The 26676-nt window shown below is 36.8% G+C and overlaps 1 protein-coding gene across 1 annotated transcript in view; it reads left to right on the top strand.

The window, feature by feature from the left end:
• Positions 1 to 26676, top strand: part of LOC135221781 (protein slit-like) — a 558755-nt gene that overhangs the window by 320477 nt on the left and 211602 nt on the right. Inside the window, exon 3 of the mRNA XM_064259629.1 lies at positions 7144 to 7215. Within this exon, the coding sequence (XP_064115699.1) occupies positions 7144 to 7215 (72 nt within the window). The remainder of the gene's footprint in view (positions 1 to 7143; positions 7216 to 26676) is intronic.

The raw sequence follows: 26676 nt of genomic DNA, 5'->3' as shown, positions 1-26676 counted from the left end.
TTGTGCATTTTAATTGAATGACGGATGGTTGTACTCACAGTTATTGGGTAAAAGGGTTACACGCCATGTCGATTTTCGATTATTATTTTTTTTTATTAATATTTAGCTTTTTTCCCTTAAGTCGTAAGTCGTTGGTGCCTTCAAAATTATGCAGTTTTATCAAGATATGTTTGAAATGTTTGCCAAAATTTCCATTTCAGTAGCTTGATTATTCCTTGATTGTTAGACACGTTATCAAGAGTTGCTTTATATATATTATATATATATATATATATATATATATATATATATATATAGTGGAATAGTAATAGTATCGTATCGGTAATTACTAATGTATGTACAGACTATGGTCCTTTATCATGAACAATGCATAAATATTCAAGTCTTTTGTGTACATGTACCTCGAAAATGTGTTGGAGACGTTGGCCTTAGCTGAATAAGTTGTCACGTGTTATTAAGTGACAGTTACCATATATATTATAGATATATATATATATATATATATATATAATTAGTATATATAAATATATATATATATAGATATATATGTATATAGTATAATATATATCAATTATATTATACACACACATATACACATTCATATAGAAAGCAAGTAGGTAATTATCACGTTGTTTGTCACTAAGAAATCAAGCATACGCAATTTATTTCCCAGTTCGAGGTGACAGAAACTGGAAGGTCCTCTTTCACTCCTCTAGATTGACGCGATAATGTCAAAAATCTCACCAGGGTACGAGTGTAATTTATCCTTAATAGTATCGCACGAAAACCAGAATGTATGTTTTTTTTCCATTTCCATATTTTTCATCCCCACTAATTCTCCCCAGCAGTGTTTTTTCAACCCTTATGGTATTTTGTTACTCGTGTATGACTTCGGTACGTACATGTAAAAAAGGCGACATACGACAGCGACAGACATGACAGTTAAAAATAAAGCGCGGTTTTGAGGTTATCCGAACATGCTGTCACGCGTCTTTTTTTTTTTCCTTTCTTTCTTTCTTCCTTTCTTCCTTTCCCAAATGTATCCGTTTGCCCCCATGAAACTGTACTATCTTCGTTCTTCTTTATGTGATCCACAAGGCTGACCAAAACCCCCTCTTCCTCCCCCACCCCCACCCCAACCCCAACACACATACAAACACACCATCCCCACAACGAGATCGTGTGACTGACTGACTGGTAAGGGCAAAAGGTGTCCGTGTATTCCAGATTTCCCCTCTTCCAGAGTCCGTTGCTGTTGTTGTTGTTGTAAGAATCGCCATCAGTGACCCTGGTGTTATGGCGTCAGATACCACCTAATCAGTCAGTCAGTTGTTTGATATTTGAGACGTCTGATCCTTCCAGATTTCCCTGAATTGGGAAGTTTTCTGTGTGAGTGTTGCTGTTGGTGGTGTTGGAATAAGCCCAGATGTTTTATAGATTTCTCCTTGGGGAGCTTTCCACTTTGCTTTAGTTAGAATAAGCTCAGATGTGTACGTAATCCACATTTCCGCTGTAGGGAGCTTTCTGGTTTATTCTTGTAGATAGAATAAACTTTGATTTTGATATATTCTAGATTTTCTCCGTTAGGGATCTCGTCCTTCCGAGTGGCCCGTATATTTGGGTAGGAGATTAGGGCTCTGGTATTTTCATATATGATCACAGGTAAGATTCAGGTGAGACCAATGTACAGTCATTCTACTGTAGGGTGGGATTACTAGCAGAGAAAGAAGTGATTGCTTGATTACAGGAGGGATAGAGATAAGACCAACATCCGTGAAATTGAGTTTTAGAGATTTGGTGAGACAGACATGCGGGTAGCGAACTTGCAGAAGTATTATTTGCCGTGCTTCGGCTTTCATAAGTGTATGCATGGTATTATTATTATTATTATTATTATTATTATTATTATTATTATTATTATTATTATTATTAATTATTATCATAAAGCAGGTGATATCTGGACAAAATAAATAAAAACTTATAATAAACATTTAAAGAACTTGATTCAGGATTTTAAATATTATTTTTATCTTGAAATAATGAAAGATATAGTTTAGGTTTATATTTATGTTATTTAATACGTTTGCATTTATTCGTATATTTTTTATTTATTTTATTTGGGCACCATTTGTATTTTCATAATAATAATAATAATAATAATAATAATAATAATAATAATAATAATAATATCTCCTGATGTCTGTGGCAGAGAAGCAAAACAGTGAGCAATAAATGGAATTAAATCTTCTAATTTCATTCCCGAAGGGTTTCCGTCTTTTAAAAGCCTTTTTTAATTTAATTTCGTGAGATTAAAATCTACTTATATAACTTCAGAATAATTTAATGAATGCGATCTCTTTCTAGGAAGAGTTCTTTTATTACTTTGGAAAAAAAAGGCAAGAAAGATTTTGGTTACAGAGAAATTGTGAAGTGGTCGAAATTTATTCCTCTTTGTATTTTCCTTTCCTTTAAAGGCAGATTTTATTGAAATGTTTTTTCTCAGTTACTACTACTACTACTACTACTACTACTACTACTACTACTACTACTACTAACTACTAATAATATAATAATAATAATAATAATAATAATAATAATAATAATATAATAATAATAATATTAATAATAATATTATTATTATTATTATTATTATTATTATTATTATTATTATTATTATTATTTACTCCCATAAATGTATATAGTATGCACGGACAGTCGAGAGAAAAAATATTATGGATTAAAGTCATATAAATATGCTTTCGATACAAAATGAAAACTATCCAGGAAAAAATAAATAGAATGATATTGCCCTAACCATCATCGAAACCTCGCTATGATGATATGCAAGGGTATGAGCTACAAGAGTTTTTAAGCTTTTTTTATTTCATTTTTTCAGATTATCCTAGAGCTATGAATAAATATCCACCTGTTTTGCTATCAAAAGCTTTAAAGTCAAACCTTCTACCTGATATTCATCTCCACTCTACAACCTACACAGTCTTTTTATTTTCCTTTTCGAAAATATAGAAGAAAAAAAACTATTGTGCGGGTTTTGCCTGTCCGTCCGTACTTTTTTTTTTTTTTTTTTTTTTTTTTGTCCGGACTTTTTCTGTCCGCCCTCAGACATTAAAAACTGCTAAGGCTAGAGTGCTGCAAACTGCTATGTTGATCATCCACCCCCCAGTCATCAAGCATACCAAACTGCAGCCCTGTAGCCCTAGTAGGTTTTATTTTATTTAAGGTTAAAGTCAGCCATAATCATGCGTCTGGCAACGATATAGGCCAGGCCGCCACCGGTTCGTGGTTAAAGTTTCATGGGCCGCGGCTCATACAGCATGATACCGGGATCACCGAAGGCTAGATCTGTTTTCGGTGGCCTTGATTATACGATGTTAAGAAAGCTCGAATTTTTTTCATTTTACTTTCGCTTCATGACCTTGGCTGTATATCCAGCCATATGTTTACTTCCTGTACTTTCAGAAACTTTGAAGCTTTGCACTCGGATTACATGTTACTTCCGTTATCTGCTCAGTTTCGTCTCACCTTCTTTCCTTAAAAGCCGTGGTATCCTTTCGCACTCTTACTGGATCTCCTTTTGGAAAAAGCCACTGAGTAGCAGTCCATGAGTACTGGACTTCTTATCCCTCCCGTGAAGTTGATCATTTTAATAGAATTAGAAAGCAGTTGAATGTGTCCGGTGAATTATCACACGAAGGATGAATAATGGGAGCAACAGAAGGTTACAGGAAATGAACGACTAGGTGGGAGGTAAAAAGAACAAAAAACAAGAACAAAGCAACGCAGGTGGGAGCCGAAGGATGATTTATGGGACCTTTAACACTACCTACGGCACCCCGCTCTCAAAACACTGTAGGCGTGGAACTGCCTCTTATGGTTCATGTCCTCAAGCACACATATTATCAGAAAGGGAGAATGAGTAATAACTAGTTTTGGCTGCATACATGAAATATGATGAGCTGATACGTTCGCCTCTGATATATATTTAGAAGTTATAAGCGAGCACGTGATGTACTGATAAGAAAAAAGAAAAAAAGATCCAAGTGGAAAAAAACTGACGTTGGAAAAAACTGACATTGAAATACCGTCACCAATGCGCTTTTTTGTATGTAAATGACATATCATCCGGGTACAAAGTGGAATAAAGAGAGGCATACCCAAATCAGAAATGATATATCCTTGGCTTTCATATATATGAGTTCATCAGTGTTTTCAGATTTCGGGCCGTAATGTACAATGTTTTCATTCCATAATGTTTAATTGTCAAGTCAATAATATTTGAAAATTTTACTATGTGCTGTTTATATTTTCATTCTGTTCTCTTGTAATGTTCTCTGTCTTGTATTTATTTGTCCTCCCTTAATTTTTGTGCTCTCAGCAATGTGTCCAAATATTCGTTCTTAAATGTTATGTGATTTCGTTTATAATGTTGTAACCACGATATTTTAGTGTATTTATGTTTCTAGCTGTTTTTAGCACCATCGGCATAAAATATTATTCCAGTGCGTTATTCGGTAATGTCCAACGTTTCCGCTTAATACTTAAACATATTATTCCACACCATTTATATGACCGCTTATCAGTAATTTCGCTCACTGGTCCTTGCGTTTTTTCGTTACGGAATAATTTAACGTTAATATTCTGTGAAGCTCTTGATATATTTACTCATTTCAACTTATATCACTACTATACTGCTTCTGCTGTCGCCAGTGGCCCCAACACCTTTATAGCGCTGGGCATTAAATATATATAAGTCCTACTTCTGTTATCGGTCGCTTCCGCCCTACTTCACTCATTTCTTGTTTATAGGGAGAGAGATATAGAGAGAGGAGTCTTATTCCACTTCGGGAATGAGCCAGAGAGAGAGATGGAGTCGGCCTCAAGGTCCTAGAATAACTTTTTCAACCTTCCCTCTGCAATAAGTCAGTTATGAAGTCGTATATTTTGACGTCTTGTAGATAGTCGTTGTGTACTAGAACTCTCTCTGCTCTCCTCTCTTCTCTCCCTTCCCTCTCTCTCTCTCTCTCTCTCTCTCTCTCCGCTATTTGTAGCTATTTTTATAGATACGATTATAAAAATAAATTTATATTATATTATTATAATATTATATATATATAATATATTAATATAAATATATATATATATATATTAATATATATATATATAATTTATATATATATATAGTATATATTTAGGCATTTTATAGAGCAAGCAGGACTTTGCCTTCCTTTCCCCGTCAAGTCCGCTTTCCTTTCTTTGCTTAGTTATTTCATTTGATTCCCTGTTTCTTTTTCATATCTTTTTGGCCATCCATTCTGTCCTATTGAAACATGCGTATATGCTTAAATGAATTAAGATCCACTAAAATATGTTGACTTTTTTTATAGATTCAGATAATCAGAAATAAAACGTTAATGAACAATACCTGGTTTAAATTGCTATTTTTTATATCTATGTTTAACTGTTATCATAACTATCTTCATTATTACGTCGTTTTGTAAAGGTTTGATATAATTCATGATCGCATACCATGTACTTAACACGCTACAAGAGTGATAGACATTAAAATATAGAAAGTGCAGTGGAAAGACATTTTAGAGAGATTAGGAGAGTAAATATTTGACTGGTCTCAAGAAATTTCGTTATGAAATACTTCTTGCAATCTCTGCGCGCATTCTGAAATGAAAAGCAAGTGAATTTACGTGCATGTCCTCTGAAAATAGTTCAGCAACTCTTCCCAGAACTTTTCGTTCATCTCGATTCGATGGAAACGCTGGCGTCCGAACGATTTCGAATTGTTTCGAAATTATTTTCAACGATTTTGCATCCTGTTGGTGCTTACGTAGACTCTTAAAAGGGAGTAGATAGAAGTAAGCTCCAAAATGCTGCACAAGTTTTCATCATATGCAGAGGTTTAGAATAAAATGCGAGGGAAAGATTGCGAATTAAACTGGAGCACTTGTGCAATGAGACATGTATTGCGCAATGAAGCATTAGAAATTCTGTTATGTATTTCACGACATTATTAGATACTGAGAATTGATAAACTGAAAGCGGAAACATCTCTTCAAATTATGCATACTTTTGGATAAAAATACAGTGGGTGCATTATGTATGATTTAAAAAAGAAATGCTTCCGGCACTGAAGCCTGCGGTATACAAGTCTCCATTAAGGGGGGGGGGGTTAATGGTAGGGAATGGGGTATGGATAAAGGGAGTGATGTGAAATGGAAAGCAGTAGTGAATTGAGGTGGTTGGGGACGAGGGGGGCTGGGAGCCTTCGTTAGGGGCTGTTATTGAGGGCGGAGGAGGATCTGAGAAGATTTAATTATGGAGTAATCAAGAACGTTGGACATGCGGGGAGAATGGCTAAGGAGAAAATAACTAGGGTAAAGTGGCTGGTTTTTGACGGCTTGGAAGGAATGGAGAGAGAGAGAGAGAGAGAGAGAGAGAGAGAGCAACTGTATTTTTCTATGTATAGTATACAAAGCGATATAATGATTTATTGTATTTTACGTTTTGACAAGGCATGTTTTCAGATGGCGAATTGACGAGAGAAATAACTAATGGAAAATGTTCAGTGTTTGAGACGATGCATTACAGGAAATGCCTCCATAAATCATTGGCAAAAAAGGTATTGTGGAAAAAAGAATTGAAATGGAACGAGATAACAGCATACAAACGGAGAAAGATGAGTTGCATATCTTCGAATCCCGAACGATACGATACAAAGGTATTCTATGCATCATTAATTCTGCCGCCGCCCCCCCCCCCCCGCCCCCCCCCCCCCCCCCCCCCCTCCCCGCCACTAGGGACTAGGTTTTTTGTTTTTTTTTGTATCGGTATATTTGAAATGTGAAATTGTACCTTGACCTCGTCCATTGTTAGGCATATCAATTTCAAGAATGTTAATTACGGCTCTCTCTCTCTCTCTCTCTCTCTCTCTCTCTCTCTCTCTCTCTCTCTCTCTCTCTCAAACCTATGTATAATACTTTTACAGGTAATCTATATTTTTTCCCACCTTTCGAGGTGAAACCCCCATATTTGGATTAATGTTAAATCGTTTTTGTGATAAATATACATCATCACTGTGTATGACTAATTATGTTCCCTTCTTCACTTCAGGCGACTGGAGCAAAACCAGATACAAGAAGTACCTCAGCGCGCCTTCGCGCCCTTCAGGAAGCTCAGGCGCATGTAAGTACTTACCAGTGTTTCTACCCCTCGCACCCGCCTCTGACTCTTTCATATTGTTGAAAGACCTCATGTGCACGTATTTAACATATATATATATATATATATATATATATATATATATATATATATATAAACAAATGCCACGAAGGAAAGAGAACCAATGGAATGATTCTAGGCCTTTCGACTTACTGTCTGCTCAGAAAGGACAGTCAGTCTAAAGGTCCATCACCACTGTTTCTCTTTCATATATGATAAAATATATATATATATATATATATATATATATATATATATATATATGTATAAAGACAAATGCCACGAAGGAAAGAAGAACAGTGGAGTGGTGCTAGGCCTTTCGACTTACTGTCCTTTAGTACTTAGCAGTCTGCCAAGTAAAGGACTGTTAGTCGAAAGGCCTAGCACCACTCCATTGCTTCTCTTTCCTTTGTGGCATTTGCCTTTATTTATATATTCATCACGTCCCATATTTTCTTGATTCAGTTACACACACACACACATATATGTATGTATATATATATATATATATATATATATATATATATATTATATATATATATATTTATATATATATATGTGTGTATATATGTCATTGACAAAGTTTCCATTCAAGAGGATTAAAGGAAGATTATCAGCGGGAGTGACCTAAATTGGCTTAGCTATGGATGGATCTCTTGGTATAAATACCACCTTTTCTATAACTTTTCTCATTCATATACCTGAAGAGGGAGACAGCAGTCTCTAAAATATAGTATTTTCTCTCTATTTTGGTGTTATATATATATATATATATATATATATATATATATATATATTATGTGCGTACCTCCCATTTTATGTTAAGAACTGAACCGCATGCATATACCTTTCCTGTCATTTAATCTTATTGCTGTGTAATTAATATTTTGCCTGCTGTGTGGATATTGTTAAAAGTTGATGAGGTCACATTTTCTTTGTCTTATTAACGATAACGTTCTGACACTCAAAGTGGATTTCTTTTTATTAAGATAAATGTCGAATTATGTAGTGCTTCTTAGTTACTGAGTTGAATACTAAATACTTATATAAGTAGGTTTCTTGGTTTAAGCTTTTACTGCGCCACTCACCCTGAGTGTTATGAGTATACAGTTTCACATTTCCTGGATCACGTAGCGATCTTTCCGCTCTGGTGCTTGCACGTCTGTCACAATGATAGTCGCTATTACTTCCTGCTTCACCAAACTGTTATCTTTCATCCGAATTATAAAATCTTTTCACCGGCCACTTCTCTACTTCTTCCAGCGTGACCAAACCATCTCAGTGCTGTAATCCATTTTTTCATGAATGCTAGTAGTCTCTTTACGTATCTCTTTCACCTCAGATTTTCTCGTCGTTAAAAAGTTAAGTATATCTTAGTTTAACCATACCACTGAGCTGATTAATAGCTCTCCTACGGCTGGTCCAAAGGATTAGATATTTTTTTTACGTGGCTAGGAACTAGTTGGTAACCTAGCAAAGGGACCTTCAGCTTATTGTGGTACCCGAACCACATTATATCGAGAAATGAATTTCTTAATCACCAGAAATAAATTCCTCTGATTCCACGTTGGCAGAGCGGGGAATCGAACTATTCTCGTTGTTAAAAGTCGACGTTATGGGCATTGACGCCATTTTCTCTCTCTCTCTCTCTCTCTCTCTCTCTCTCAAAATCCTCAAGTCTCAAGGAAAAGTGGAAAGAGAAAAGTTTAAGCTTAAGAGATTGATGGGGAAATATAAGAAGGGAAAGAATTACGAACCTGTAAATGGGGAGAGAGAGAGAGAGAAAGTTACGCATGAAAATGAACGAGTCATGATTTCATAACAATTATTTAGAATCTGCAGGTCACTTTTTACCAGATACGGATGCCACTGTAGTAAACGCAGTGCCCTCTGAACTTCTCGATCTATTCACATTCTGGAAACGCTTGTCGCTTCGTAGCCTGGAGCCAAATGAAGAGAGAAATAAAGAAATTCTGCAGCCCGTGCGAGATTCTAACTCGCTGGGAAACGTGTATGACCTGGTGAAATATATTTCATATGTCATTAAACGAGGGTCTCTGCTGCCGCATCGAAAGCTTTTAATAGGTTCCATGGGTCAGTTTAGAAATGATATGGGATTGATATGAATGAGCGACAATGGTTTCATCGGAGAGGAAAGTCATGGAAGGTTATTCAGGTTGAAAGTATTCATTTTTCCGGTAATCCAGGACTGATGGGACGAGCAAAGCGTCTTTATCTAGGTCAGACGAGATGGAAATGTTTTATGACAAAGTAGGGGAAAGAGAATTCCGTAGCATGAAATAAGAAGCATTGTCTTAAACGTTGTTGTATTACGAAGGAGAAAGATGACAGATCACTCGAAAGCGAAACACTTGCTCTCGAAACGGCATCGATTACTGGTTACTTTTTGTAAAGAGTTTTGTTTATCATCTTGGAACGCGAGATAAAAAAAAAAAAAAAAAAAAAAAAGTCCAGAAGATGACCAACGAGCTGGTCGAAACATGTCGACAGTAAGAGTTAAAAAAAAATACCAGCAATAGACGTCAGAAAAAAGAAAATATTAATAATTCTAATGATAATAACAAAATGGCCCCCAGCATCTAATTAACAAGAATATCTTCAAAAAGTTTGTCAGTAAAGTTAACAACACATTAATGCTAATAACCAGGTAGTTATCATTAAAAAAAATTTTTAGTTTCTTTACTTTCTCAACCTTTGTCGAAGAAGGGAAAAAATGGTTGTTGCCAAAATTTTTCAGCTAATTAGATTTTACCGCAGAGAAGGAACCAGATAGTGAAGAAAGGGAAATCTTACGCCAAAGACCATCCCAAGGGGGCGTGGCGGAAGGCCTCGTTAGGGCCCACAAACAGCGGTGGGTCGCCTTTTCTAATTAAAATCGAGTTACCCATTCTGTAATTCGAAGCCTGAATGGAAATCCTATTCTTATGAATGGAGGTCGGTCGAAGAGTCTCCGTTGCTATAGTTGGATGTTGTGGGTCGCCACTAGGGTGACTTCGGAAAGAAGAGAGAAGGAATCATCAGACGTGTATGATCAGTGCGCTTTTTCAAAATGTATAACATCTTGTCATGATAAGATACGGAAGGTACTCAATGAGATCATCTTCACACAACCAAAATGGAACATTCGTCCAGATGCTCTCTCTCTCTCTCTCTCTCTCTCTCTCTCTCTCTCTCTCTCTCTCTCTCTCTCTCTCTCTCTCTCTCATATAAATTATTACAAACAGGGCAATTGGTTGGTTGAGTCACGGTCATTCGTACCTTTCGGCTCAATATATTAGTCAAATGTAGATTTACAGCGGAGTCGCAGTTGGAAACTTCCTTATTATTATTGTTATTATTATTATTATTATTATTATTATTATTATTATTATTATTATTATTATTATTCATAAGATGTCTCCTTTTTATATGGCACAAGCCAATAGGAGCCATTGACTTGAAACGCAGGGTTCCAAAGGATATGGTGTTCATTAGAAAGAAGTAACAGACGGTAAACGGGAATCATGAAGAAGTGATCACTTATTGAAAATGAAAAAAAAATAAACAAACGATTAACCTTGAACAGACACAAATGTCAATAAAGAATTGAAATGAAAGGAGAATTGTATTAGGTTAGTATTGCAATGCATCTTCACTTGAATTTTGAAGTTCCAATTCCACATCCTCAGGGAGTTGTTGTTGTTGCTTTAGATTTAGCTGGCCTTATGCCAGCACGGGCTCTTGCTCCTAGAGCAGCCCGTACTCAGGGAGGCTGTTCCACATTCCAATAGTGTGAAGGATAAAGACCTCTGGAGCGGAGAAGTTCAACAGCGAGACATATTTACTGCAGACTGGTGCTGTTGTTCAGCGAATCTGGTGCTCCCCGGTAGATAAAGGGGATCAGGGATCAGTTGTGAATGTGAGAGATCTCAGTTGAAATACAATTCATGAATAATTGACAAAGTAGAGATTATCCGTCGATGGTCTAAGTCATAACCGCTAATATTAGGAAATAGAACAGGCAAAAACGGAGATCCTTATTGACTAAAACTCCCTTAGGGGGCTAGTATCGTCAGAGGATCTCATGCGGTGCACTGTAGGCATTACTTAAGGTTCTTTGTACCACTTTCCTTCCTTTTATTGTACCTCCTTTCATATTCTCTTTCTTCATCTTACTTTCCACCCTCTCCTAACACTTGATTCATAGGGCAATTGCAAGGTTTTCCTCCTGTTACACCTTTCAGACCTTTTACTCTCAATTTTCATTTTAGCGCTGAATGACCTCATAGGTCCCAGTGCTTGGCCTTTGGCCTAAATTCTGTATACAATTCAAATCTATTATTGACTAGAACATCCCTAATGATGTTCAACCTCTTCACCTGAAGACTTCTAAACAAAAAGTGAAGTGAATAGATAAATGTGTAGAAACCTACGGAAACCGAGGAGGAGTCAATAATGAAAGCTAGGAACGGTCGTCTAAGCTCTCCTCATAGTTTTTGACATATCTACGTAGTTAGTTGAGATGTTATGCATTTTAATCTTCAATGAAATTACCTTCTTATGGGAGAAGCCTAAACAAGGTTCCAGAGAGGTAAATGCCCATTTAAAAAAAAAATGGGAAAATAAAATTAAATGGAGGATACATCAAGAAATGCAACAAGATAAATCATAATAAAGTTGAAATCAACGAGAACCGGAGCTGAGTTTGACATCGATGGTATTTGACAAAAGACCATCGTATCATGTTACGCATTTTGGAAAATGTTTCAGAAATGTATCAGGGTATAAATGTTCAATTCATTATTTATTAATTAATTTCCCAGCCTTTGAGTCTCAGCTGAAAGGAATGACGTCCTCGAGCAAAGCAAAAATCCGTGAAGTGTTGTCACATTTCACACTCGAAACATCACTTATCCCAATATTAGAGGATTACAGATTTATTCATTTATTGCATCATCGAATTTCTTCGATATGTTCATTCATTATCCTCACTAAAGCAAATATTTATTGGGGGCAGAATTATCTTTTACATATTTTTAGTTTCGAAGTTGCTCGCCCGTTCTTTTGAGAGATGAATTGAAAAATTCCTAGATAATCATGGTAATCAAGTTCTTTCTTTTCATAATTTAAAAATACATTTAAACGCTTTCAGATGTACGTGGAAAGTGGTGATGATTATGCTTGTCTTTTAATTGTAATGATGACAGAGACTGGGAGTTTGGTATAGAAAATAATATCTGCAAAGGATTTGACAGGGATATTTATGTTCACTGAGGGAGAGAGAGAATCTTAATGAAGTGAATTGCTTCTGTTGCATGATTATGACAAATAAAACATATATGTATAAAATGTATGTATTCTGTATATCTTCTCAGGTGAAACCCCTTTTCAAAGAAATGATTTGGTAACAGTTATTTTAGAAACGGATAAGTGATTCATATACAACAATAGTTATAGTGATAATAAGCACTTTTATATTCAATTTTGTTGTTATAATTATAATAATTGTGTCAGTACTTCTGTACGTACACTAGAGTACACACACTGTATGAATGTGTCCCTACATGTTTTTTCTTACCAGTACTGAAATGTTTCGAAATACGAATACCACTCTCCTTTGTTCTTGTACTTTTTTGTTCGGTATATTTTTTTTTTTTTTTTTTTTTGCTTCGATCTCTCATTTTTTCGTAGCCAGGCTCTCGATATAAGCGCCAAACCAAGTTTTGATTGGAACGCCAGTTTTGTCTTGTTCGCCTGCGTTCGAATCCATTGGGCAAAGGCTTTCAGCATATTTTTTTTTTCCTCCTTGGTTATTCTTTCACGTCCGATGTACTAGTTGATCCCCGATGTGTTTTGCCGGAGTGAAGTGGTTCTGCTGGACTTTTCATCTATTCTTTTATTACATTTGTCTGTTGTCGGTATGGGATCTGCTCAGCTTTCATAGAAATGAGTTATTATTATTATTATTATTTTTATTTTTTTTTTTTTTTTTTGCTCTATCACAGTCCTCCAATTCGACTGGGTGGTATTTATAGTGTGGGATTCCGGGTTGCATCCTGCCTCCTTAGGAGTCCATCACTTTTCTTACTATGTGTGCCGTTTCTAGGATCACACTCTTCTGCATGAGACCTGGAGCTACTTCAGCCTCTAGTTTTTCTAGATTCCTTTTCAGGGATCTTGGGATCGTGCCTAGTGCTCCTATGATTATGGGTACGATTTCCACTGGCATATCCCATATCCTTCTTATTTCTATTTTCAGATCTTGATACTTATCCATTTTTTCCCTCTCTTTCTCTTCAACTCTGGTGTCCCATGGTATTGCGACATCAATGAGTGATACTTTCTTCTTGACTTTGTCAGTCAACGTCACGTCTGGTCTATTTGCACGTATCACCCTATCCGTTCTGATACCATAGTCCCAGAGGATCTTTGCCTGATCGTTTTCTATCACTCCCTCAGGTTGGTGCTCGTACCACTTATTACTGCAAGGTAGCTGATGTTTCTTGCACAGGCTCCAGTGGAGGCTTTTGCCACTGAATCATGCCTCTTTTTGTACTGGTTCTGTGCAAGTGCCGGGCATTCACTTGCTATGTGGTTTATGGTTTCATTTTTCGTATTGCACTTCCTACATATGGGAGAGATGTTATTTCCGTCTATCGTACTTTGAACATATCTGGTTCTTAGGGCCTGATCTTGTGCCGCTGTTATCATTCCTTCAGTTTCCTTCTTTAGCTCTCCCCTCTGTAGCCATTGCCAATTGTCATCGCTGGCTAGTTCTTTAGTCTGTCTCATGTATTGTCCGTGCATTGGTTTGTTGTGCCAGTCCTGTGTTCTTTCTGTCTTTCTCCTGTCTCTGTATATTCTGGGTCTTCGTCTACTTTTATTAGTCCTGTCTTCTTCTCTTTTCTTTCTTCCTTATTCTTCCCCATGGCACACCGTCTTTAGCCCACTCGTCTTCACTGGTTTTCAGATATTGCCCCAGTGCTCTGTTTTCAATGTTGACGCAGTCCTCTATACTTAGTAGTCCTCTCCCTCCTTCCTTTCGTGTTATGTATAGTCTGTCCGTATTTGCTCTTGGGTGTAGTGTATTATTATTATTATTATTATTATTATTATTATTATTATTAAAGGTGAGGGTAAAATAAGACCCTTTTTCATAAGAGTTATTCTTAATCTATTATTGAAGATACGCTTGAGATCATTAAGCTTTAGGAGGACGGCAGTCCTCACAGTGCTTAAGGCTTTTGAGTCTATCTTTAACAATATATCAAGGGTGACACTCAAGGAAAGGGTCCTATTTTTATTACTGATATAATATGAGTGCAGTCGCACAAATATATCAAGAGGCCTCATCCTAAGGTAGCGAAGGAATGGAATGATTTTGTGAGAGAGGAGTGACTTGAGATAGAGGCATGAAAATATGTAATTAATAGAAGATAAATATGAACAAATACGCCAACAGAAACTAATTAACAGGAATCCAGATCGTGAGAGGCCGTTTAGCAGAGGCTATGTCGCAGCCCAGAATTCAAGAACACCGGTTATATGGCACAAATATCATCAGTGAAAGAAAGAATGACAGAATGGAAGAAAGAAACAAAAAAGAAAGAGAGAGAGAGAGAGAGGGGCCGGGAACAAGAAACTATTAAAATCCACTGTCGAGGAGCACAGTTGCGTTTTTTCGATGGAGCCGTAAATCTAATGGATTGTGTCGACAGAGTTTATTGACCCAGTATCCGTGCATGTGTTTGTGTGTTTAATCATTCACGTAAAAGGACTCTAAGGGGGTTTGTCGTGCTGGGTAGCACGTCATTCACACCTCCTGGAAAAAAATGGTACAGTGTTGCCCATTATGGTAATTGGATCTCTCTCTCTCTCTCTCTCTCTCTCTCTCTCTCTCTCTCTCTCTCTCTCTCTCTCTCTCTCTCTCTCAATACCTTTTTTGAAAATTACTCATAAATATTGAATAAATGATCTAGGGAAACATTCTATTATTCTTGTCTATTTAATTACCTCATATATATATATATTATATATATATATATATATATATATATATATATATATATATATATATATATTCCTTGTGAAAAGTACTCATAAACATGCATAAATGATCTAGAAAAATATTCCATTATTCTTGTCTGTTTAATTACTTCATATATTGAGGTATGTATCCCGGCCTATATTATTAGTTGCCTGTTATAAATATATTTTGTCTGATTAATATAAACAACTTCTAGCAATTTGGACGACACGTCGAATTTTGTCAGACTTGAAAAAAAAAAAAAAAAAAAAAGTGTCTTTCAAGACAGCATAACCCTGAGTGACTACCCATTTTACTAACTTTTCCCGAGTGTCATTAAATATTCATCGTCTTACTCAACTTTTTCTTTGTATGTACCATAGTTCTCTCTCTCTCTCTCTCTCTCTCTCTCTCTCTCTCTCTCTCTCTCTCTCTCTTCCGTCCCTTTTGTTTTTTTTTTATTTTCTTGGAAACTTGTGATAAGGTACCGTCATTGAATTTTCATTTTTGTGTTAAAAATCTCTCTCTCTCTCTCTCTCTCTCTCTCTCTCTCTCTCTCTCTCTCTCTCTCTCTCTCAAACCGTTAAGTCTGGTTTTGCATTGAAACTGGGTCAAAATCATTTTGGAACTAATTTCTGACATGGTTTATTGTAGTTGTTATGTATATGTATTTAAAGGTACTCATCTTTCGTCTTTAGTAAGTATGAATTCTCTCTCTCTCTCTCTCTCTCTCTCTCTCTCTCTCTCTCTCTCTCTCTCTCTAAGTTTCCCAGCGGGTCTTTCATTGTCCCATCCCTGAGCGTGTTTATTTAAATTCGACACTAATTCTCTTACTCATCCTTTTGCTTTCAGGGGTAACGTTCAGAAATCCTGCAGCACTTTCATTTCCGGTAACTTTCCTGGAACAACAAATCCGCTCCAAGGCTCTTTCGCCCATTCCGGCCTTTTCCTTCGTCGCTAATTCCTGTTTAACTTTGTTTTAATCCTTTGCGCGATGGCAAAGAGAAACATGGTTTTTTTTTTTTTTTTTTTTTTTTTTTTTTTGCGCTGACTCGAGAGGAAACAAAATAATAATGATAATGGGGTTTCCATCCGAGTATTGAGATTCTTCCTGTAGTAAAAACCCACTTCCTTCTATCTTTTTTGTATGTTACTGTGCTTGTTAAGTATATATATATGTATAATATATATATATATATATATATAATCTATATAATATATATATATATCTATATATATATGTGTGTGTGTGTGTTGTGTGTGTGTGTGTGTGTGTGTATATACATATACATATATATATATATAAAGATAGATAGATAGATAGATAGATATGTGTATGTGCGCATGGGCGCACGCTAGCGCGCTCTACGTATTATATTGCTGGTAAAATCGTATTTAATCAAATTCACCTCTCTTTCTCCAAGAAGAATTATTTCATGGACTTTCTCAAGCGAAGCGAAGTCTTACTGGAAACGGGCTCATTTCTGGCGTCCCGGCCCTAACGCTATTCAAATTCTAATATCTCCAAAAGTATTGAAGGTAAATGAAAAATTCTTTCGGCAGATAAAACCTTACGTCTTTAAATTTCATCCCATGTAATGTTTATCTTTAAAATATCGTCAATTTACATTTAAATGATGTTAACCCTTTGATGGTTTAACTTGAAGCTTCGCGAGTTATCGCGAATTCAAAGTTACTTGCGCCATATACCTTGATTGGGAAAATCCTGTCTTACTAATACTTCTGCCTCCCCCTTCCCCCCACCCCCTAACCGAACCCGTAATTGCTCCTTAATTCTAGCGCTTTGCAGGTCTCCCCTTTTCTAGCCTTCCTGATACCTGCTATTTATACAAATCTTCTCCGACAAATCGTTTACCAGCTTCTGTAGATGACAGACCATTTAAAGGTTAAGTCCATCTTCTCGCCGGTGCTAACCCTCTTACCGCATTGACGTCACATCACCTTCCCTTCCCCCTTTCAACTTTTCACTTTGAAGTACTCGGCAAATAGTTGAAAAGTGCAGTTTCCGTCTTTTTAGTGTCCTGTAAAAAAAAAAAAAAAAAAAAAAAAAAAAAAAAAAAAAAAAAAAAAAAAAACTATTTGTCTCTCCGTCCGCGCCGCTTTTTCTGTCCGCCCTCAGATCTTAAAAGTTACTGAGGTAGAGGGCTGCAAGTTGGTATGTTGGTCGTCCACCCTCCAATCATCAAACCTACCATATCGTAGCCTTCTAGCCTCAATAGCTTTGATGTTATTGAATCTTTAAGTTAGCCATGATCGTGCGTCTGGCACCGCTGTAGGTGCTAACACCGGCTCGTGGCTGAATTTTTTGTTTCATGCAGCATTATAAGCTTTACAGAAAACTCGTTTTTTTTGGGGCGCAATTTTTACTTGCTTGTTTCATGTCGTTCGAGAGTCACACGTTTCATAGAGGAGGATCGTTTTAGCAGTAGCATCGCACTAAATGACTTCCTTCAGGATATATTTCCTATTTTCTATAGTGTAAGCAGATCTGTTTTACGTTTTACATTGCTTAACACGCGTACCAAGAGAATCACAACTCTGCAGTACTTAAGGATCCACCACGTGCGTTCTTATCTTTACTAACATTCATCAGTCATCATCTTGACTTCCCGTTACTCGTGGGAACATTGGCTTTCTCCTCTTACATCGGCATCTGCAGCTTCATTTCTCTCCCTGTATTATCCACGAAATTATTAGTTCTCCCTCCCACCTGCAGCTAATTTTCTTATCCAACAAACTTGCATCTGTAATTATCTACTCTTTCCTGATCTCTTGTTAAGTGTGCATTCATTGATGGCACCCCTAACCTTATGACACCGCACTTTGAACTAAGCAGCTTAAAAAAAAAATCAGTTCAAATCGCACAAATTACGAATCATACCAATGCATAAAAGGGATCATATTTATATAACCATAAGGAAAATAGGGCTAGCTGTGAATTCGCAAACTTGTCGACATGTATGACATTAGAAAAAAAAAGTTTAACACTACTTGGCAACGTCACGTTGTGTCTGAGAATCTGGACGTTGCAAAAAGAATCATGTCGCATGAGATTTGAGCACCACTGTACGTGGCCCCTACAGTACATATGTCGAATACTGACTTTTTTTTTTTTTTTTTATGAAACCAGGCAGTCATCCGATAATTTATTGTTGCACAAGGACCTCTGCTGTAATAAGAACTTGAATGATAATTCTTAACACTGTTGTTTGTTTTCAACGTCGTCATGCACAGACTTCTACCTTTTTTCTGAAACTTCAAGCAAATCTTTGACCTAAAAATATTAGATTCGGTTAAAGAAAATTTCAAATTATGGCTGACAGATTAAACGGTGGCTCTTTCAACACTTACGACAACAGTAAGGGTTAGCAAGTTTTTGCAGTTATGGTAACAACGTCATTACCTTTCCATGCACCTTTTGCAATTGCTGACTTGGCCTGCCATTGCTTCAGTTTCCTCCGTCACGGTCGTTCAGCTTTTCATCTGTTATGGATGAAGTGATTTTCATGAACTTAAGTGAAAAACATCATTGGATGACTACGTCTGTATAATAATTTTTTTTTTTAAACTCCTATGAAGAATATGACATTCTTCCTCAATTTATTTATAATTGTAAACTTTTAGAATTGAAAGTCGAACCTGACAAGTCCTGAAGTTGATTACATAACCAGAACTGATAGGTAGGCTACCTGTTAACAAGCAAGTATCCCTACAACTAACAAAGTTCTGCTTATGAAAATAATCATGTTCTCAAAGGGGTTAACATTGAAAGAGGTATGCATTCAACTAATTGATTAATTATTACTCTTGTTAATATTATTTATAATATGGTCGGTAATATATTATCAGTGCCATCATTATTAACACAGATTATTATTATTATTATTATTATTATTATTATTATTATTATTATTATAGACAATAGTAATAACGGCACGATAACCGTAGACTGACGAAGAAAATAAAAATGCCTCTAACGAAGATAACTAAATACTTGATGACACCACCATTAATTAATGCTGTCTTCTTGCAATAGTCTGTAATTAAAAGTGGGGATGGCTATATACTTAAAAAAAAAAAAAGACTAATAAAAAAAGGCCTCGTAATTTTCTTGTTGGCCGAAAATGCCCCTGCCAGAGTCTGTTGCGTGTCTGTCACTCAGGTAAAAAAAATAAAACGAAAATCCTTGAAGTACTTTTGGTGTAAAGAAGCTTGCAATGGCGTTTAGCGAAAATTTCTGCTGGAGGACGATTTAAAAGGTCCTTGTTTATGTAGTTTGCGCAGTGGGGAAGTATGACTGGAATTATTTCAACTCTCTCTCTCTCTCTCTCTCTCTCTCTCTCTCTCTCTCTCTCTCTCTCTCTCTCTCTCTCTACATTGTAACCTTTAATCGGATAATTTCCGTGTTTTGTAAATTCTCTCTCTCTCTCCTCGTGATTCCTGTGGTAAGAAAATATTATGAAATGACTTCCTACTCTTTATAGTAATTATTCTCTCTCTCTCTCTCTCTCTCTCTCTCTCTCTCTCTCTCTCTCTCTCTCTCTTGGTGGCAACATTATGAAATTTTTAATTAGGTTTTTAATTTGCCCCTCATGATTCCAGTATTAAGAAAAAATTATTGAGTAAGTTATTAATTTTTATAAATTAATCATTTTCTCTCTCTCTCTCTCTCTCTCTCCTCTCTCTCTCTCTCTCTCTCTCTCTCTCTATTGGTGGCAACATTGTAAATATTAATTAAATAATTGTTTTTGGTAAATTTGCCCCTCATGGTTCCAGTATTAAAAAACATTATTGTTATTAATTTTTATAATATAATCATCTCTCTCTCTCTCTCTCTCTCTCTCTCTCTCTCTCTCTCTCTCTCAGTATTCCCTCCCTTTGACGGGATTTGTTGTTACAATTAGGAAAAGTTTCTCGCGAAAAAAGAGGAGCCGAGGGAAGAAGATCCAGGCGAGAGAGGCCGCATCTGCCTTAGATTATTGGCTTAGGGACCAAGATTATTCGGGAAAATTGGAGGCGGAGAAGAAGGGAAACAGACAGACAGCGGTATTTGGACAGACGCCACCTAAACTTATTTTCTTACGTTTGTAACACATGTTTTTTGGGTGGTCTCAAGTAGGAAATTCTCTCTCTCTCTCTCTCTCTCTCTCTCTCTCTCTCTCTCTCTCTCTCTTTGCGCGGTTGCCAATCATGAAATTTTTATAGTTTTTGTTTCGGAGGGAAGATTTGGCTTCGATGGAGTTTTTGAATTTAAAACCTTAGAGTAATCTGTTAGTCAACTGTTGTGAGTTGCAGCTTTGATTAGCGAAAAGGTTTGCGTTGACTGAACTTCCTGTGCTAAAACTCTCTCTCTCTCTCTCTCTCTCTCTCTCTCTCTCTCTCTCTCTCTCTCTCTCTCTGAGTCGCGTAATTACATAGGTACTCCATGACGTTGCTTTTTCTTTTTTCTTTTTTTTTACCGGTTGGGGTTCTTCGTCATTGTCGTCAGCATTAAGTGGCTTGTTTGACCCTGCCAGCAGTGCAAACAAGATCCTTAAAAAAAAAAAAAAGAAGAGCACAGGAAGTTAATTACTCTGTTCCTCCCAGGTGACTGACTGCTTGAGCAGCCTTGGGAAGTTTGATCGAGTTTTTGAAATAAACTGATCGCATCCGAGATTGGTAGATTCGCAGATCACTTAAAGTTCACCTTCCTTTACTGTTAAAGAGAACGAATTTAAAATCGAGTTTTTACTTGACCTCGAGCTGGGGGGATTTCAAATTTATTAGGTCGTAAATTCCGTCTCCTTCATCTATATTTTGTCCTTCACTTGTCCTTGAAATATTGATTTTATTATTGACTTTGTTGGCCTCAAAGTTTTGTTGGCTGATTTAAAAAAGATGATTATGTATCATAATTTATATACCTCAAGTTTAATTTCGTCTTTATTATGAGCTGCTTTTGTTCCTTTTCCAATGGATATTCTCTTCCAATGAATATAAGATTCAGGCATGGCTTTGGCCTTTTGATATTTTACGAGAATGCATTCTCGTTGTGTCCAATAATAATAATAATAATAATAATAATAATAATAATAATAATAATAATAATAATAATAATACGCAGGCTGAAGTTTAATTACATGCAACTGACAATCAAACATTTACAGCCAGACATACACACTTGCCATCAGCAGTCGTAAGCACACACACACACACACACACACACACACACACACACACACACACACACACACACACACAACAGATGTCACACAGCTGCAACCATCTGATAACCCGAATACCCAAAAAACATAGATATCCTCAAAATCTATGCTTTCGAAATCAGCTAATCTGCAAACGAGCATCTGACGCACCTGGGTTCTTCCTGGATGTTTATGGTCACAGAGCAGAAAACAAATTCAGGTGTCTCCAGTTTTAAGCCTCCCGCGTATTTTAAATTATCGCTCTGATTGCCAATGAAAGATATCTCGCGGAAGCAGCGCTCCATTTTTTTAAATTCCGATGCAAAAATAGATATAAAAGGGAAAAACGTTTTGCATTTTAAAAATTCTTGATGGAAATAGCTTGCGGAGTGGATGAGCGACGTGGAATATGGAGTGGGTAGGGGGGTCGGTTCAGGGAGTATCAGTATGAGGGGGATTAGGGAATGGTCTTGGAGCGGGGAAAGGGAGGTGGGGATGGGGTGTCTATCTATATGGAAGGGCCCCGTTTGGGTTGCTACCTTCGGGAACTAGTGAATTTGCTTTTCAGAGATGATTCCCAGATCATGTTTAACATTACGGACGTCGATTGCGGCATTGATGGAGAGGCGACGGAATGACGCAGTGTGGTCGGTCTGGCAGCCGATACATAAAGCGGAGAACTCGCGCCATATCGGCGAGAGGGGAAGCTGTCGAAAATTCTGATCCAGGAGCCGACGTATACTACAGTATGTTTTAGCTACAGGCGACGAGGTTATCATAAAACAGGATCGATGGTAGAACGACGGGGGTGGGGATGATGGGGGTGGTACGGGATAGGGGGAAAATTAGGCGAAAGAAATCAGGTAAGAAGATGAAATGATGTTGCATAAGATCATGAGGGAAGATGGTCGAGAATATAGAAGTGATGGAGTTATACTTAAAGACTTGTGCTCTCTGAGTTTTATAATAGGATGGAAAGTGCTATTAAGGCGAAGAGGTAAGAGAAGCAGAATAAAAATCTAAGCTTGACGACCAAGGAGAGAGAGAGAGAGAGAGAGAGAGAGAGAGAGAGAGAGAGAGAGAGAGAGAGAGAGAGAGAGAGAGAGAGAGAGAGAGAGAGAGGCAACCTTGGCGAAGCGAAGTTAATTTTTGCTGCAGGCCAGGAAGTGATTATTGCTCACAACCATTAATGCATTAGGGCAAGTGATTATAATTATTAAGAGGCACAGAAAAAATAGTCTAGATAATGGACGCCTGAACATCAATCACGAGCAGAAAGGCGACGATTGAAAACTGTTAATACGTTGAAAAGAGTGCCCTGTGGGCGGGATGGCTGGGGGCGTATTATGGTCATGTCGTCGTGGGCGCCGAGGATGGTTTATTGTTAAACTATGAAGCTCCGAGGCTCACCTGGTCGCTCGGGTGAGTTTTTGACGTCCCTCCTTATATAGGTGTTTTGCAAAAGGATTAAGAGGGCATTTTGACCTGAGTTTGGCCGTTCCCCGTTGATTAATATTTCTTATGTGACCTTTGGCTGGAAAAAAGGAAAACCTTTTTATTTTTTCCTTTCTTGTATTGTCTCTATTTTCAGGATTTTTCTCAAGAACGCTACACCCAAAGTCGATCTAGGGATTGATTTTCGTTTTTATTTATGTTTTTTGCTTTAAGTGTTCAAGGCAGCTTTTTTCTTTATCAGAAACATTCAGGTATCTGATGGCGTTTTGGTGCGTTGCCGTCTTCAATTTTCTTGTGCTGAGGCGTGGAAGTTTGAACGAGTTTATTTTGTCCACTTTTTTGAGTGTCGTTGTTTCTCATATCTTTTTCTTTCAACGTTTAAGGAATAAATATCTTTGCTCCAAGGCATTCTTGCCTTTAATTTCAAGAGGGCAATGAAATATTCTGTTTAGAACATCAGGTGCGCCTCTCTCTCTCTCTCTCTCTCTCTCTCTCTCTCTCTCTCTCTCTCTCTCTCTCTCTCTTATGTTATGCTCACACCTTCTCTCCGCCCCGTCCTCCCCCACCCCCACCCCGCTTACCCTTATGATTCATTTAATGTTTGCTGTTTATGAGCTCTTTCGCTTCCATTTACTCAGCACTCTGGATCCGATCTGAAAATCCCCGAATCTCCGACCGAGGTCTCCGACGACGTCCCAAGTGTTCATCGCTGGGATCGGAAATGTGCCTCGTTCTAGCCCTCATTTGTTTCCCCTTGCAACAGATGGTGCTGACTCTGAGCTGTACTCCTCTCGTTGAATTGCGTCCCTGTGGATTGATTCGTAATGGAACGCGTTCTTAATCCTTTGGAGAAAATGTTAAAGTACTCGGTTAGAAGATCACGGAAGCCGCGAGACAAAGGACGCATTAGATTTGTTTTTGAATAGACAAAGGAGATATGAGGCCTGGTTATGAATAAAGCATCGCAGTTGACGAGGGAAGGAACGCCTCTCGTACCTCAGTTCCTTGTGCATCATACCTGATGATATGTTTCTTTGTATTGTTATGAGAATTATTCGTGCGCTCTTCTCATTGTGTTCTAATGAATTTCAAATTTCATTATATTTCGTCGTTTTTTGGTAACTTTTCTTTTAGTGTCTGCCTTTAGGAACAAAAATTGCAATCTGAAGAAAGCCTGAAAAGATAGTTTTTGTAAAAGGCAAAGTAAATCGTGATGTTTCAATTCACTTTGTTTAAATTTACTCCTTGATGATAAGATTTCGCCTAAATTTTGACGCAAAGAAGAAATAAGGTTATAGTATTAGCTTCGCTGCAGTGCCTTGTTATATATTATAATATATATACTATAATATATATATAATATATATATATAATATATATATAATATATATGTGTGTGTGTGTGTGTGTGTGTGTGTGTCTGTGTATGTATATATATATATATATGTATATGTATATTATTAGTATTCACTTTCAGTTGTTTTTAAGGGCGTTTTGGCCTTAGCTTTGTAATCCCATTAAAGAAAGTTGCTACAATATATCGTCCTCTTTGTTGTCTTCGGAAAATTGTTTTATGTTTTTTTTTCCTCGTATGTTAAAAATGGTTTTTATTTATGTTAATTTCACTGTCAATTTTCTCGGAGCTTTTTTGTCGCCTTTGAATTCCATCGGGATGTCAACAGCAGTAAAAGAAGAAAGAAAAGTGCCGAGCTGTGAATTCAAATGTAAATGGAATTTACATAATTGACTTAAGGTCTCGAGTACATTAGTACTTTAGATTTTACCTGTTTTGTAACTTACATTTGGATTTCTTTAACGCTTTCGTAAATTGGCCTTTCTGTTGGTTTTTGCAAATTTGCTGACACGTTAGTCACTTGCATTTTCGCAAATTCTCATTTAAGTAACACATTTTCACTATTTAGTTCTATTAAGTTTGTTTTCGTTTACTTTTCTCAAATTCTCATCATCTCACGTTTTCCTGCTTTGCTGTCACATTGTAGTAAGTTCGCATTGCACGGCTTTTGAGTTTTTGCATAATCTCTCTATGCTGACTTTTACGTTTCCGTAAATGCACATACAAGTAACTTATGTTTTAGTGTACTGACTCATTAAAAATATTTTGCGCCCCAAAATGTCTTTATTTTTCTTTGTTTCTTTGATTACATGCATTCTCCTTTTTTTTTGTATTCGGGCATTGAGTCATTTCTCTATGAAATTCTATAATATGTTTGTATAGCCGCAGTCATTGAGATATGACGGTGTTCAGCGTTGGTTTCACGTCATGAGTTACAAGGTAAATGCATATCATTCCTAGAGAAGCAAGTGAATTATTGGAGAGGTAAATTATTAACCAATTCCTTGATGTTGCGCAGTATACTTCTCTGATTTTCTTTAAATATATCTTATGACGCTGCTGTAAAGGAAAACGCTTGTTTTGTTTGTTTGTTGTTTTTTTTGTTTGTTTATGAGAAAACAAGAATGGAATATGATTGAACAGTTCAGGCATCTAAATGAAATGGATTTGTTATGAACTTTATAAAGTGTTTTTCGGAACTTGTATTATTGGAATATGAGATTATCTTAGTAATGCATCAAAGAGAATTTTGTTTGTAGACTAAAGTAGAGAGCTTTTATACATTAAGCGGAGAGAGAGAGAGAGAGAGAGAGAGAGAGAGAGAGAGAGAGAGAGAGAGAGAGAGAGGTGTTAACTTGACGCAGCTTTACAAATGTTTCTTCTGTATCTTATCGCTGTTATTGTCTATTCCTTCTTTTATTCCATCCCGTTTTAGATCATTCCTCACCTTCTTCTTTGCCTCAGCGTCTTTTACGTCAGGGCAAATGACCGTCTTTAAGGACCCCATAAATTTCGGGAGGAACAGCCTTTGCTATCTGCAGCATCTTTTGTTTTTTCTCTCGACGTCGGGATGTCTATCATAAAAGAAGATAAATTCACCTGCAATAAAGTGCGCTTGTAATGACACAACACGGGGTGTTCTCTCTCTCTCTCTCTGGTCCATTAGTTTTGTAGTGTTGTATTGTCTCTCTCTCCCTCTTTTTGTCTGATCCATCGGTTTTGTAGTTTTACATATATTTTCTCTGTCTGTCTGTCTCTCTCTGATCCATTAGTTTTGTAGTCTTGTGTTATATATTTTTCCTCTCTCTCTCTCTCTCTCTCTCTCTCTCTCTCTCTCTCTCTCTCTCTCTCTCTCTCTCTCTCTCTCTCCACTTCCATCCTCAAGGAGTTACAGTGGGATGTTTGCTGGCGTTAAGCGGGTGTGTGATTGGCGGAGGTAACACCTTTTGTATTTCCCGAAGCTGCATCCCGTTACAGAACACTGTAATAAGAGGGAGATACAAATGGGAACATTGATTCATCTTTGCGTTTGTAGTTTTTTTCATCTCATTTTCTATCATGTTTTATCGGATTTTTTTTTAATCGAGTCTCATCCGTAAATAAGAAATTTCAAGAGTACGACCGCTTTAGTTGTATTTATGCCGCTGTTTTTTTTTTCTTTTCTTTTCTTTTCTTTTCTTTTCTTTTTGTCGTTAGATGAACAATGTCTTCCTACTCTGTCTCGCTCTTGATGGAGGTTTTTGTTTTTGTTTTTTTATTGCTGGTTGAGATTGATTCATGTTCTGTCTTGAGTTTTGTTTTTATAACACTGCCTTTAGATGCTCTTATGCCTCTTCAGTATCTTCACTTATGCACTTCATTTTAATGTTTTCTTGCAAAGCCATTATC

The sequence above is a fragment of the Macrobrachium nipponense genome, chromosome 3 (assembly GCF_015104395.2).
Source record: "Macrobrachium nipponense isolate FS-2020 chromosome 3, ASM1510439v2, whole genome shotgun sequence".
Classification (NCBI taxonomy): Eukaryota; Metazoa; Arthropoda; class Malacostraca; order Decapoda; family Palaemonidae; genus Macrobrachium; species Macrobrachium nipponense.
This window is presented reverse-complemented; position numbering and strand designations above follow the sequence as displayed.